The following is a 14,257-nucleotide window of genomic DNA, read 5'->3' on the forward strand; positions in this document are numbered from 1 at the left end:
TGTCCACAGAGTGGTATGGGTGTCCATAGGCGACAGAAGGTCTGTAGTGCTGGTAAAAAAGTCCTTATTTCCTCAAACAGGTATGGTGGTTGCCATCTGCCCTGTATCCAGTGTGATCCATGTCCATGCCTCGTCCAAAGTGTTTGTGAATTTCTTGAACAGAAGTACCAGTGGCATGAAGGGAAGTCCTGCGCAGAGACTGACGTGCTCCATCTAACAAAGTAGCCCCTTTTTGAGGAAAGGAAGGGGGAAATCAGGGTGTCCATGGGAGTGAAAGTGTTGGGACCACAAATTTCAGACATTGTTTTTTCCTCATCTGAAGTCTGGCCAGGAGAAACACTGGAATGATGGCTGCCATGAAAAAGTTCTTAAGAACTCCCTTGCTGTGCAATGTGTACTGCAGAGGAGCAATCTAAGATGAATTTGGACAGGCTCCGAGCTTTCTCGTGAGGAAGGCAGGCATGCATTTTCTTTTAGTCCGCAATCCAGGAAAACCAGGTTCCATGTAGGAACCACTTAGGATTTTCTGTAGTTGATGGCAAATCTCAGATTTGTAAGACGTTGGAGAGGAAGCCTAACTGTTGAAGGATGCCTGGGGAGACAGCTTGATCACTTAAAGATTTGAATTCCTTGGGTGCAGCAAAATGCCACCACTGCTACTAGACAGTGAACACCCTTAATGCTGTGAAAAGACCAAAATGCAGAGCAGTAACATTGAAGTGCGGTAACCCAGAAAAAAAACTAAGGAATCTCCTGCAAGAAGGAAGAGTTGGTATGTGCAAGCATGCATCCTTTAGGTCCAGGGACACTAGAGTGGGAAGAGAGCATTTTGAAAGTTGGTACTTTCAGGAACGTGTTGAGAAAGGAAAGGTCTAGGATGGGCCTCCACTGCCATTTTCCTGGCACCAGATTCAGGAGTAGAAACCCTTTCCCAGAAAGTCTTCTGGGACTTGTTCGATGGTTTCATGATTCAGGTGATCTTGAATAATGGAAACAAGTAAAGATAACTAGATGCGAGGATGACGAGGTATTTTAGAGGAGAAATGTTTTCCCAGATGGTATTAACCATCCTTGATGGGTAAAACCAATATGGCTGTGGTAATTGTTTCCGCACAAGGCCAAGTAGGGTGAAAGTCTTTTGGAAAAAAGGGTGAGAAGACTGAAGGCATGTGGGGAGTGTTGTGAAAGCAGTAGATTTTTTATTTCCAAAGGGAGGCCTCCTAGATGCAGATTCCCTAATTTGTCAGAGTACTTTTTCCTAGGAGTTTTTCTGGGTTTTGGAGTTGTCCTATGATCCCTTCTGAGGAAGGATGTAGATTTAGATGGGCAGGTCCTATAGTATCTAGAACTTAGGAACGTAAAATCTGCCTGCGGTCTTTCATAGTCTTACCTTGGTCTTAAGAGTTTTGACCACGACGGCAAGCCTGAGCACCAAACAAAAGATCTTGGTCTAAGGGGGAGCCTGAAACTTTTGACAAAGTCCTCAGGAATAGACTAGCTACATAGCCATGCATATCTGCAAACAAACCCAGTAGCTGCTACCCTAGAGGAGGCATAACTGCACTTAATGCTGAGTATGGCTATTTGAATGGCCTGAAAAAGTACATTCTGCATTACTTGCTTTGCTTCTGCAGTTTGAGGGTCCATTATAACCTTATTCAAGGAGTGAAGTATAGAATTTAAATATTTGGTAATTTGAGTCAGACAGTTAATTGCCATAAAGCTACGGTAGAATAGGTGTACATCTTCTTTCCCCACCTATCTCACAGGCCTAATTTCCTTGTCTGCAGGTAAAGCATTAGCACTGGGCAGGAGCTTAAGAGGGTTTGTTTGAAGGACTGCATAAAGGTCAGCCACAGTATTCTTGTTCCAAGTATTTCATGTCATCAGGTACCTTACAAAATCTGTCTGCTCTTTCTAAAGCTGGTGGCTGAGAGTTTGAAGAGGTGGACTGGAAGGCATCCTAGAAAGTCAAGTACAGGCGGGATTGGGGAAGGCCCAGGAGTGCCCATTACCAAGAGGCTGCAAGTATCTCTTCTGTATGTCAGAAATGTGTGCAGACTGCCATTCAAATTGTTGCATCATATTTTGGAAAGTTTCTCCAAAAGAAGCTTCCTCAACAGGAGTGTGAGGGGAAAGGGAATCTTCATCCAGTGAGATCTGTCATGATAAGTAACAGAGGAACAGTCTAGAGTTGCCAGAGTCAATCCTATACTTCCTCAGAAGAATATACAATGGTAGGCTTCTGAGGTGTAGCCTGTGGTTGCAGAAATGAAAAGGAAGGAGGAATACTGCAACAGGAGTATAGGACATCTGCAGTCTGCAAGGCTTTAGGAGCCATTCCAGCCACTGACTGGGTAGCAACAGAGATAACCAGACTTATTACTGATTCTGCAACCTCAATAGGTACCAGTCTGAAATGTTGGACTGTGCATCCATTCTGGGCCTATTAAGCTTTTTCTCTGCCAGTAGAAAGATGTCTGGGGATGCAGGTGCCATCTTGGACTCAGCCAGGCATTTTTAAGATGCTTGGTTTCCAGAAAGGTGTTGAGAGAGGAAAGCCTTGACTCAAGGGTTTTGGGAACAAACAACTGACAAATGTAACAGACCTTGTAATTGTGTTCTGGATTTAGAAAGAAAAGGCACAGTGTGCAAGTCCTTGTACGGAACCTGCCTACCACACTCATACTAGCTCCTCCTAGCGCACAACTAACAACTTTGCCTTTTGCAGTAATTTTACAAAGGAAGGCTCCCCAATGCAGCACTCATGATTAAATGCTCAAGCGAAGTAACAGTACCAATGACCAGATGGCAATCAGTGTGACGGATGAGACCCTTGTGTTCAGGTGGTAGAGAGAAACAGATACACTTATACACCCGAACTCGGGAAGGTAAAGCTTTGGTACCACAGTTGGAAGTCAGTGGTGACAAATAGGTCACGAATACCACAGTGATATCAGTCATGACATTAAATGGTCCACCAACTGAAACTTGAGATTCCAGCCATCACAATGTGCTCAGCTATCAGACCAAGCATTCAAAGAATTTGGAGAGCAGGATGGCTGATGCATTAGGACAAGGGAAGCTTGCAGCCCAAGAGAAGTTAACCTTCAGAAAGGTAACTGCCATATGAATGAGGTCAACCAAATTACCCAAACTATGAACTCTGATCTGAACTGGGAACTAATTTGGACTTTTAAGTACATCTTCATGGATGCTGTCAGGAGCTAGTTGGATATGTTTGGGAAGAAATGAAATTCCTGCAATCTGAGCCAGGCTGCTACTACTGCTATACATTTTATGAACACATGCAGGGCCATGGTGAGACCAAAGGGCAGCTCTCGAAACTGGTTAATGACTGGCCCCCAGCTGAAAGTGGAGGAACCTCCTTGACTGCCCTGGATACCTTTACGCAATAGTACGCATCCTTGACCAACCAAGCACATCACCCCTCTGAGAGAGGACAACTGGATGTACTGCACAGTGACTATCTGGCACTTAGCCTGCCTGATGTAATGACTAAAATCACCAAGATCCAGAATGCGCCTTGAGTTCTTTGTTGTTTTTTTTTGGTACTAAAAAGAATCTAGAGCAGACCCTGGATACTCCTCAGTCAGGTGAGACCTCTTGGATGACTTGGCTGAGAAGCAGCTTTATTAGCCTCACTCTTGCTTACCTTTTCTGACTGGACAGAATGACGGGAAGGGATCTTTTCTCTTTGGAATGAATAAAAAGGGAATTTTATAACCAGGGTCCAGGGTAAAAAAACTAGTGGTTTACACTTAGCATAAATGTTGACGTTCAAGTGTACTCACTGTTGTAGTCATCACACTTGGGGTTATCTGCCTGCAGGTAGACCTCAGTCGGCCTGAATACAAGACTCTTGGGATTTCTGCATCGGATGCTATTGCCTCTTCCATGACGTCAGGGGTATAAAACATGCAGCCGATGCCATTACATCAGTTTTTCTTGCCCCAAATGTCAGGAGCCCCCAAAATAGGGAGCTATTACATGGTGTGGAACACCTCTAGTATAAAGTAAATAGCTTTGCCATAAAATATGGCCAAAAACAGATGTGTAGAAAGTATAGAAAGGACCAGGGGGCTGGAGGGAAGGAAACCAGGACAGCAACAGTGGATACATTAGAACATCTACATTTATGGTAAGTGTACACAACTGTACTATGTTCTTTGTGTTTCACTGTTGCACTTGGGTTGATTCCCAAAGCTGAGGAAGGGTGGAGGAAGTATTAGGGCTGGCTAGCAGGTCTTGCTGCTGTGGCAAAATCCAACTCTGGATTTAAAAACGATAGTTAAGCGGTAATGCTTGGTGAAGGTGTATACAGAACTCCAGGTTGCAGCCTTGTCCCTGGTAGGCACTCCCCTGAGAAATGCTGTAGAGGTTGAGATAGCCCTACTGGAATGAGATGTGAACCCCTATGGGGTAGGTTTTCCATGGTGTTTGTAGCAGAAATGGATACAGTGCGCTATCCATTTGGAAATGGTTTGTTTTGAAATGGCCTTGCCCTCTGCTCCTGCAGCAAAGCTGACTAGCAGCTGGTCAGATTTTCTGAAAGGTTTTTGTCCAGTCCAGGTAGAACCTAAGCTGTCTGTGCACGTCCAAGGAGTGCAGGATCCTTTCCCTTTTATTCTGAGGATTAGGGAAAAAGGTTGGCAAATGAATGGATTGGTTTAAAGCCACACTGGATACCACCTTTGGCATAAATGATGGATTAATCCTTAGGGAACCCCTGTCAGCATGGAAAATAATGAAGGGTTCCACAGCCATTAGTGCCTGTAACTCGGACACTCTTCTTGCTGAAGTGATGGCTAGAAGTAAGACTGTTTTCCAAGAGAGGAATTTTAACTGAAGCAGCAGGTTCAAAAGGGGGAAGCGCGAGCTTCTCCAGTACAAAGTTAAGGTCCCAGGCTAGGGTGGGCGTTCTTCTAGGGGGCCTTAAATTGTTGGCTCCTCTCAGGAACTGTTGAGAGGGTGAGAAAAGAGAGGAGGCTCGCTATTATAATGAGCTGAGATGGCAGAGGCATGACTCTTAATGGATGAGAAGGACAGGCCCCTGTGCAGCAAGCTCTGCTGGTTCATCCAGGATTTGAGGTAAGGTGGGCACGGCTGTCTCCTTTCCTTGAGACCAACCTCCAGGAACACTATCTTTTCCACTTTTCAGAATAGGATTCCCTACTACTAGGCCTTCTGGCTTCAAGGCTGACGTCCAACACCTGTTTGCCAAGGGTTGCAGACTGTGCATTCAGAGGATAAGTCAAGCTGCAAGGTTTAGGGTTTGCAGCTGTGGATGCCAACTTGTCCCTCCTGCTGTGAAAGCAGGGAGGGGGATCTGATGTAGGTGAAAGGGTGGCACCGTCACACTGCGGAGTGGGCACCAGTGCTGGCACGGACAGTCTGGGGCAATAAGGATTGTCCTTGGCCTGTCCTGTTTGATCTTGAGTAGTACTTTTGAGAGGAGGGGCAGAGGAGGAAAGGCCTAAATTGGGAGGCTTTTCCATGAAAAGGATAGGGCATCCACCTTCCACACACTGCTGTGAGGATTTCTGGTGCAAAATTTGCTCCATTGATGGTTTTGGGGGGAGGCAAAGAGGTCCACCTCTGGATTAGAAGTTTGAAGGAGTTGGTTTCCAGTTTCCACTCGTGTGGGTCCAGTAGACTTCTGCTTAAGTCTGCCAATGAATTTTGTTTGCCTGGCAGGAACTGAGCTTGCAGGTGCACTTGGTTGCTCAAGGCTGTGTTCCACAGAGCCATGGCTAACCTGCAGAGTGGGTAGGAATGAGTTCCCCCCTGCTTGTTTATGTATCACATGACTGCGGTGTTGTCTCTATCAGGAGCTGTCCTGGAAGGATAAGGTACTTGAAAGCGGTCAGAGCATTCTGTACAGCTAGCGTCTCTTTTTGATTGATATGCAGGGGATGTGTCTTGGGCTTCACTTGCCTTTAATGCATTTGCCTGTCATGTGAGCCCCTCATGCATAGTCTGATGAGTCTGTTGTCAGGGTTAGGGGGGGGGGTGAAAGGAAGTCCCTTGTTGTGGCTGTATATGCCTCTGCCCACCACAGGAACTCTGCCCTTAGACAACGTATGATAAGAATCACTGTTTCCAGGTCCTGAGAAAGTTGGGACCAGAGACTTCAGTACCACTGAAGTTTCCTCATATGCAGTCTTGCATATGGAATTAACAGAATGCATGAGGCCAAGAACCCTAGGGCTTGTAGGATTTTCCTTGCAGATAGCTGCGTTTTGGTGGCCATTAGTTTGAAGTAGTTCGTCAAATAAACCTGTTTTTCTGGAGTGAGGAATGCCATCTGGGATGTTGTGTTCAAGCTTGCCCCCAGGAACACAATCTTTTGACTGGGCACCAGTTGTGATTTCTTTTCGCTGATGGTGTACCCCAGAGAAGTTAGGAGTCTCTGTACAAACACCAGGTGCTGAAGTAGCAATTCCTGACTGTGCCCGAATCAGGCAATTGTCCAAATATGGGTACATTTTAATATTTCCCTGCCTGAAGTACGCAATGGCTGGAGAAAGGCACTTTGTGAATACTCTGGGTGCAGTAGATAAGCCAAAGGGAAGTGCAGAGAACTCATAGTGCATAGAGCCTGCCTTGAAACGTAGATATTTCCTGCAAGACTACCTTATGGGGATGTGCAGATAAGCTTCTTTTAAGTCTAAGGTGACTAACCAGGCATTCTTGCCTTAGATAGGAATGAGCTGCTGCAGTGTAAGCATTTTGAATTTTGGGACCATCAGGAAGGTGTTGAATAGAAAGATCCAGGCTAGGGCACCAAGAGCCCTCTTTTCTGGGCACCAGGAACAGTCTGGAGTAAAAACCCTGTCCCCTTAGCTCTACTGCAGCAGGTTGAATAGCTCTGATATTGAGAAGGGAAAGTACTTGTTTTTGAGCCTCTGCCCACTGGTTTGGAGGAAGGTCTGGCAACCCGCTTGGGGTTGGCAGTGAGTGGAAGTAGAATCTGCATCCAAGGTATATATGTTTAGAACCCATTAGTCCTGAGTAGAGGACATCCATTTTTTTGCATGAAGGGCGAGTTTTCCTCTTAGGGGTACAAGTACTTGGGAATGGCTGGAAAACTGAAAAGTCATTGTGAATTTTTTCCATAGGGGGTGGCTTACCACTCCCTGTTTTTGAGGTGGGAGTACTTTTGTTTAGATCTCTGCATACCCTGAGACTGTAGTCTTGGTGGTCCGTTTCCCCTGGATTTGGACTGAAGGCCTGGGAGGGACTGGAAAGGACCAATTTTTAGAATGCCAATGCCTACTGAATCTAGGTGGCAGCACCTGGAAGAAATCTAACAGTTTGCATAGATTTAGTTTTTTCCTCCATCTTTTTAAGAACTACTTCTGCTTTTGTGCCAAACAATCTTGATTTAATGGAGCATCTAGTAATTTTGCTTCGATATGGTATGGCAAGATTTGTTCCTTCAGCCAAGCGTGCCTTCTCAGTACAGACCCAGTGACAGCAGCCCTGCAAAATGCTTCTAAGGCATCAAACCCACACTGCAAAGCATGTTTACAAATTTGGTTTGCAGAATGCATTAACTCTAGTAAATCTTTACTTTCTGCACAATCTGGAAGCAACATTTTTTGTTTAGTTCCATATGTTACTGGTACTTCAACATGTGAAACTGGCAATTCAAAGCCCTGATGGCTCGAGTTGCAGAGGTATATACCCCTTCTTACCCCATCTGTCTAAAGCTCTAGAATCTCTGTCCGAATGGGTGGGGTTTTGGGATGTAGTGGCCTTAATGCCTTTAGGTCCCTGGGAAATGGTCTCTGGATCCGCAGTAGGATTCTTAGAGGGAAATTTGTGCGAGTCAGGTATTTTGTAGTACCCGTCAGGTTTTCTAGGAGCTGGTGGTAAGGTGTCAGGAGTAAGACTGGATTCCATGAAGACATCATCCACAATATCCAGAACAGGGGGTACAACTAAAGGCCTGTGCTGGGGCACATCCCCAACAGAAATGCTCTCAAGGTATGCAAGGTTTCACCAAAAGAAAACTCTTCTGGAGGGAAGGCAGAGGGAATGCAATCCTCTGCATCAGAATCCTCATAGATAGATAAGGGTATGTCCTAGTCATCTGTCTCATGGTCTGTAGAATCAGAAGAAAATTCCATTCTTTGTCTTTTAGCGGGGGAAGGCTGGCTTCCCCCAATTAGAGTAATGAGGTCTTCAGCCATTTTAAGCATTTTTGTGGCAGGGGAGCTTGAAGCATGGGCATTGGTCATTGGTTTTCTAGGCGTAGGCCTCAGAAACTCAGTAGTTTTAGCCAAAAACGAAGTTGCCCGTTTAATACGATCAGAAGGTCGGAATACACCCTCAAAAGCCAGTGCCTGCACAGTGGCTCCGGACCCATCCAAGATAGAGACATCCACAGGGTTCCAAGGTTGAAGAAGCATCTTGCGACATACTGGACGCTGAATCTGTCTCAGCAGAGGCCTGTGAATCTGTAGAAGCAGGTATCAGGGGCTGCGAAGGCGCCTCAATGATCACCGGTGGACTGGCGACTAGCTTAACGGAAGTGTTGTTGGCAGTTTTGGACCTATGCGATCTGTCTCTATCTTTACGTTTTTTTCGGGAAGATCGGTAGTCGGCTGGCTTAAAGTTATTTTGGAATACAGGGAACGAGAGCGAAATAATTTAGCGACAAAGACAGCCCAACAATGAAAAGTTTGGGCATTAAACAAGGCACAAAACTGTCAGAGAGACATCATGGTCTGGGTCAAAACAGGTGATGCAGTAAGAATGAAAATCTCTGAGGTAAACACAATTGTTCATTTTTTCTGACATCAGAGCAAGAAAAAAGGATCTAGGATACTTAGCTTTAGAAAGCTTCCGGCTTGAAACAAAAAAAATAAATTTTCAGGTTGTGGCCGACTGGCACTTGCAAACTGCTTCGGACTGCTATGTGGCAAGAAAAGCTGGGGTAAAGGCTTCGACTGCATGCTTTATACCCCTGATAACCTGATGTCATGGAAGAGGCAACAGCATCAGATGCAGAAATCTGAAGACTCTGTTATTCGGGCCGACTGTGGGCTACCTTCAGGTAGATAACACCAAGTGTGATGACTGCAACAGAGAAACACGAAGAACATCCAGTATCCTGCACAGACCTGGCTAGAGCAGATACATAAATCGGAGCCAAGCTGTCCAAGGCTGAAGCCCCAAGGAGATACAATCCAGAAACCCTGAGAGTTGAGCTCAACCACGGGATGCCAACTCCCGGCTCCAACAAGGCCTTAATAGAAATAAAGGATGAATGTAAAGCATCCAAGCTGTCAACACCAGCATAGTGAAAGTAGCTGGCAGTCAGATCCGTAGAACCCAGCACTAAAGGGTGTGCCAAGGGAGGAAGAGAAAGTGATGCAGCCTAAAGCACAGCCACAACAGAATGAAGACCAGAGGTGGAAGAAACGATCCCCATGGTCCACCTGTGTCTGCAGAAAAGGACATCAGTTGCTCTAAAAAACTCTCAAGTCACCTGGAAGACCTAGATGAAGCTGTGGACTCTGCCAGACACTTTAGCAGGCAGATCAGAGTGTATCAGACCCAGGAGAGAGATGTTCAGATCCAGGTACGGGACATTTCTAGTGAAAACTCAGCTAGGGTAATAGAAAGTGCTGAAAGGAAGGGGCTAGGAATACTTAGGGTCAGGGACTTGACTCAACGACTCTGAATCCAAAACCTCAGATAAGTGCTGGTGTGGTGTCAAAGGTATGGATTTTGTTGCTACCGAAGTGAAGGCCAGTTTACCTGGAGATCTGACCGACAGTCAAGAGAACAAGGAACACTTGCTTTAGTCCTTCTCTTTGCACTTAGAATTCTGTTGATCTACCCTTGTCCTTATCTTTCTGGTTTCCTATCCTTCCTGAAAGAGGGAGATGTAGAAACAGATGTAGCCGAAGTAGATGGAGCATACACTTCAAAACAAGCTTAGCCCTTCTATTAACCAAGGCTCCAATGCCAAAGGCCATGCAGGCGTGGAACTCCACATCCAGGTACACTGCACCCAGCCATATAAACACTTGTCACAACCATCTTCTTGGGGCAATTTGTGCTCACACTTGGCGCACTTTGGCCACAGCTAGGAGATGAAATCACAACAAAAACAAAAGAAAACTTCAACATAGCTAACAAGAGAATAATTACACAGTAAACTCGGTTAACCAGAACTCAAGCAACCAAAAAAAAAAAAAATTGAAATACAGAACAATTTTCATGTGTTGAACTTTGCCACCCCCCCCCCCCCACAGAAACATAACTTACGTTTTTAGAATTAGGAATAAATTCCCTTGCTCCCCAATGTAAGAACAAGTCAAACAAATAGTATAGGGGACAGTATTAGTCACGCCTATTTTTAACACCAACTCTTAAACAACCAGAAACTACATCTGGCATCTAACAATCCCCATGGATGCTGGATAACCGAGAGTTTACTGTACAGAAATACATCACTTATAAATACAGCTTCTACACCTAATATTCTAAAGGTACCAGCATCGGATCTGGTATACACATAAGTTGAGATGAACAGAACTGAAAACACTAGATATTAAAAAATTAAAGTGAAGCTCCTTCAAAGAAAAAATTTCAAAGTGACTGCCAAAAGGACACTTTATGGCAAGTTATTAAAAAGCAATTAAATGCTTACAGACGCAGCAAAAAAAAAAAAAAAAAAAAAAAAAAAAAAAAAAAAAACGTTATATACTCACCATACTTTCTGGCCCTTCCTGTCTGTTGTCAGCAGGTCCTGGGAATGACCCAAATGGTTCTCTATAGTAACGGTCACCCTGCAAAGGTAAAGGCAGGCAGAAAAACAGTTATGTTTGAATGAAGTAATTAAACTGAATGCAAGTTTCAACAGGCTACAGTTGTTTCAACTACATGATAAACGAAAAATAGAAAATATACCCACAGAAAAAAAAAATCTTCAAATAAAGATGAGGTCGTCCAAACAAGTGGATAGAGCTGTAGAAATCCAGGAGAAAGACTGAAACGAAAAAATGCAACCGCACAAGACTTTTCCATAATTTGACAGAGACCACAGTTGTACAGTAGTTTTTAGCTGTAAAAGAAACCACCAAAAGCTTCAGAAATGCTGTCAACATATCTACCTGAAAGAATAGTGCAAAATCCTACCATAACCATAGATATCCTCCTCTTCCATGTTGCAGTATTCACTTTGGTGTGGGATTTTCCGCCTCAGGCGATCTGACGTCGGCTCCTATACAAAAGCTTTTTGCTTGGCTGCTGTAGGTGTGTGGGACATAAACCAGGGTAATAAAATGTGACATCAACATGCACACACCTCAGAACTTGAAGTCCAGAGGACTGGCCTGTGAGAACAAGATGCAAACAAAGGAAACAAATGCCACTGTAAAGCTGAACATGTAATCCTTAGAGGGTGGAAGCAGTGACCAGGGGTCAGACCCTGTAATAAAAGAATAGGGGGTATGGAGGGTGGGAAGGAATACTGCAACAAGGAAAAGGACATCTACAGTTATGGTAGGATTTTACACAACTATTCTATGTTCTTCTACTCCAATGTTGCAGTATTTACCTTTGTGTGGGAAAGTACCACAACTTAGGAAGAGAAATGGAGGGAGGTAGAGGATTCAAGGAATCCTTGTAGGATTGCTCTGGCAGAGCCTGCCCTAGTGACTTAGTCTAATTTGTAGTGTTTGGTGAAGGTGTGACCAGGTAGCTGCTTCCAGGATGCAAGCTGTGTTGCGGCCTTCGAGAAAGGCCTTGGAGGTAGCTATGGCCCTGGAGTGAACACTTACACCCTGAGGTATGACCTTGCCATGGTGTGAATAACAAAAAAGAAAAGATTGCCTAATCCAGCAGGACATGGTTTGTTTGGGGACTGCCTTTCCCAGAGTCCTGGGGTGAAAGGAGATAAACAGTTAGTCAGACTTTCTGAAAGACTTAGTCTCGTCTAAGTAGAATCTCAACTGTCTGTGTACATCCAGGGAATGAAGGATTCTCTCTGCACTGTTGGCTGGAGTTGGGAAGAAGGTAGGCAAGTGGATGGACTGGTTTAGGGATTGCTCATTTACCATCTTGGGCATAAATGAAGGATTTGTGCATAAGGTAACTCTTGTCATTATGGAAGGTGGTGTAAGGGGGGGGGCAGGCCATGAGGGCCTGTAGTTCTGACACTCTTCTAGCATAAAAAATGGCCACTAAAAGAATGTTTTTTCCAAGTACCCATTTGTAAGGAGGCTGAACTAGCTGGCTAAAAAGGAGGTAGGGTGAGTTTTTCTAGCACGAAGTTGCAGTCCCATGGAGAATGGAAGGGTTTTCTTGGTGGAGTAACATGTTTGAATCCTCTCAGAAAAAGATTAATGTCCAGCCTGGAAAGAAGGGGTGGCTGTAGGAGTAGGCAAGCTAAAATGGCAGACAGGTGGGATTTCAGATGAAAAAGTTAGACCAGCCTTAATGAGATCACTAACATAGCTAAGGACTAGGGAGGGGTCTGCCTGCATAGGGTCCCTGCCCTTAAAACGACACCATTTTGCAAATCTTTCCCATTTAGACAGGTATGTCTTCCAGTAGTTGGTTTCCTGGCATCACCCAGAATTGAAAGGATGTCCTCAGAGTAGAGATGTCTGTAAGGGATGAGAAGTTGACCACCCAGTCAGGTTTAGCATTTGCAGGGGAGGGTGAATGAGAAATTCTTTTTGCTGAGACAGTAGGTCCACCATGTAGGGTAACATGCAGTGATTGTCCATGGCTAAAGGGTGAAGGGGGAACCAGTGCTGCCTTGGCCAGTAGGGAGTCACCAGCAAAATTTTCAGTTGGTCCTTGATTTTCCGAAGGACCTTTTGGATTTGTGGGAAGGGGAGAACCCATAGAAGAACATCCCCTTCCAAAGAAAGGTGAAGTCATTCAGTCTCCAGGCTGATGGAGTGAGATCCCTGTTGCAGAATTTGCATAATCTACTCTTGGGGAAGGCAAACGGATCCACTTGAGGCGTGCCCCACCGGTGGACTGTCTTGAAAGGTCTCCATGTTTTACATCCATTCGTGAAGATGAGAGGATGTTCTGCTGAGCAAATCTGCTTGTTTGTTCTCCTGAGAGGGGATGTAAGAGGCTTGCAGGAAGAGGTTGCGTTGGGTGACTAGCTCCCAAATCTGTAGGGTTATCCTTCATAACAGGTAGGCTTTTGTCTCTCCCTGTTTGTTCAGGTGCCACATGACTGTGGTGTTGTCTGAAAGAATGTGAAGGCCTTTTTGAAGGCTGGGAAGAAAGGTCCGAAGGGCCACAGCAAGACTGCAGTCATCTTCCTATGTGTTGTTTTTGTATTGCAGGGGTCCAAGATTCTTGAACCCTGAAACTCTTTATAGAGTTGTTCCACACCCTAGATCTGATGCACCGGTGTGCGTGGATTGCAGAGGAGGAAGTTGCAAGGGAATGCCTTGGTTTCGGAGAATTTCTTGAATCCATCACCTCAATTCTGACTTTAGGCTGGGCAGAAGGGGGATTTGTTGGTCTAAGGAGTGTAGGTGCTGAGACCATAAGTACCAGTGAAATTTTCTCATGTGCAACCTGGCTAGAGAGAGCATGGGGATCATGGCTGTCATGAGTACCAGTACTTGTAGGAACTGCCTTGCGGAAAGGTGGGCTACCCCCAGAAAAATCTTAGAAGTGACTTGAGACTGCCCTTTGTCCCATGGGAGGAAGGATCCAAATCCAATCTGATACCACATCCTGGGAAAACCTTGTCCTGCGGTGGGTGTAGAGATGACTTAGGAAGGTTTAGGGTGAACCCCAAGTCGTGCTGGATGGTCATGGTGAATTTTAGGTTACTTAGAAGCATAGTTTTTGACTCCGCTAGGAGCAGGATGTCGTACAGATTAGGGTATATTTGGATGCCCTTGGTCCGGCAAAATGCAATGGCAGGAGCCAAGCATTTTGTGATCACTCTTAGAGCAGTAGATAAGCCAAAGGGCAAGGCTGTAAATTGAAAATGTGAGGAAATGCCAGAAAATCTCAGGAATTTTCTGTGGGAGGGCAAGATAGGAATGTGGAGATGAGCTTCCTTTAAATTGAATGAAGATGAAGGCTTGGGGTGTATCGCGGGCAGGAGAGTTTGCAGAGACAGAATCCTGAAAGATGGAACTTTTAGGAACCGATTTATGTAGGATAGGTCTTGTATGGGTCTCCAAAGACCATCCTATTTTGGGACTAGGAATAGATAATAGAATCCTTTTCC

General features: G+C 45.0%; 1 protein-coding gene across 1 annotated transcript in view; it reads right to left on the minus strand.

Moving 5' to 3' along the window:
* The window catches only part of LOC122796295, a gene marked incomplete in the record, with an annotated part of 1,783,369 nt that overhangs the window by 604,311 nt on the left and 1,164,801 nt on the right, over nt 1–14,257 (minus strand). The window contains 1 exon segment of the mRNA XM_044064662.1: nt 10,752–10,829. Within this exon segment, the coding sequence (XP_043920597.1) occupies nt 10,752–10,829 (78 nt within the window).

Source organism: Protopterus annectens, chromosome 3.part0 (assembly GCF_019279795.1).
Source record: "Protopterus annectens isolate FY-2018-M chromosome 3.part0, PAN1.0, whole genome shotgun sequence".
In the NCBI taxonomy this organism is placed as follows: Eukaryota; Metazoa; Chordata; order Ceratodontiformes; family Protopteridae; genus Protopterus; species Protopterus annectens.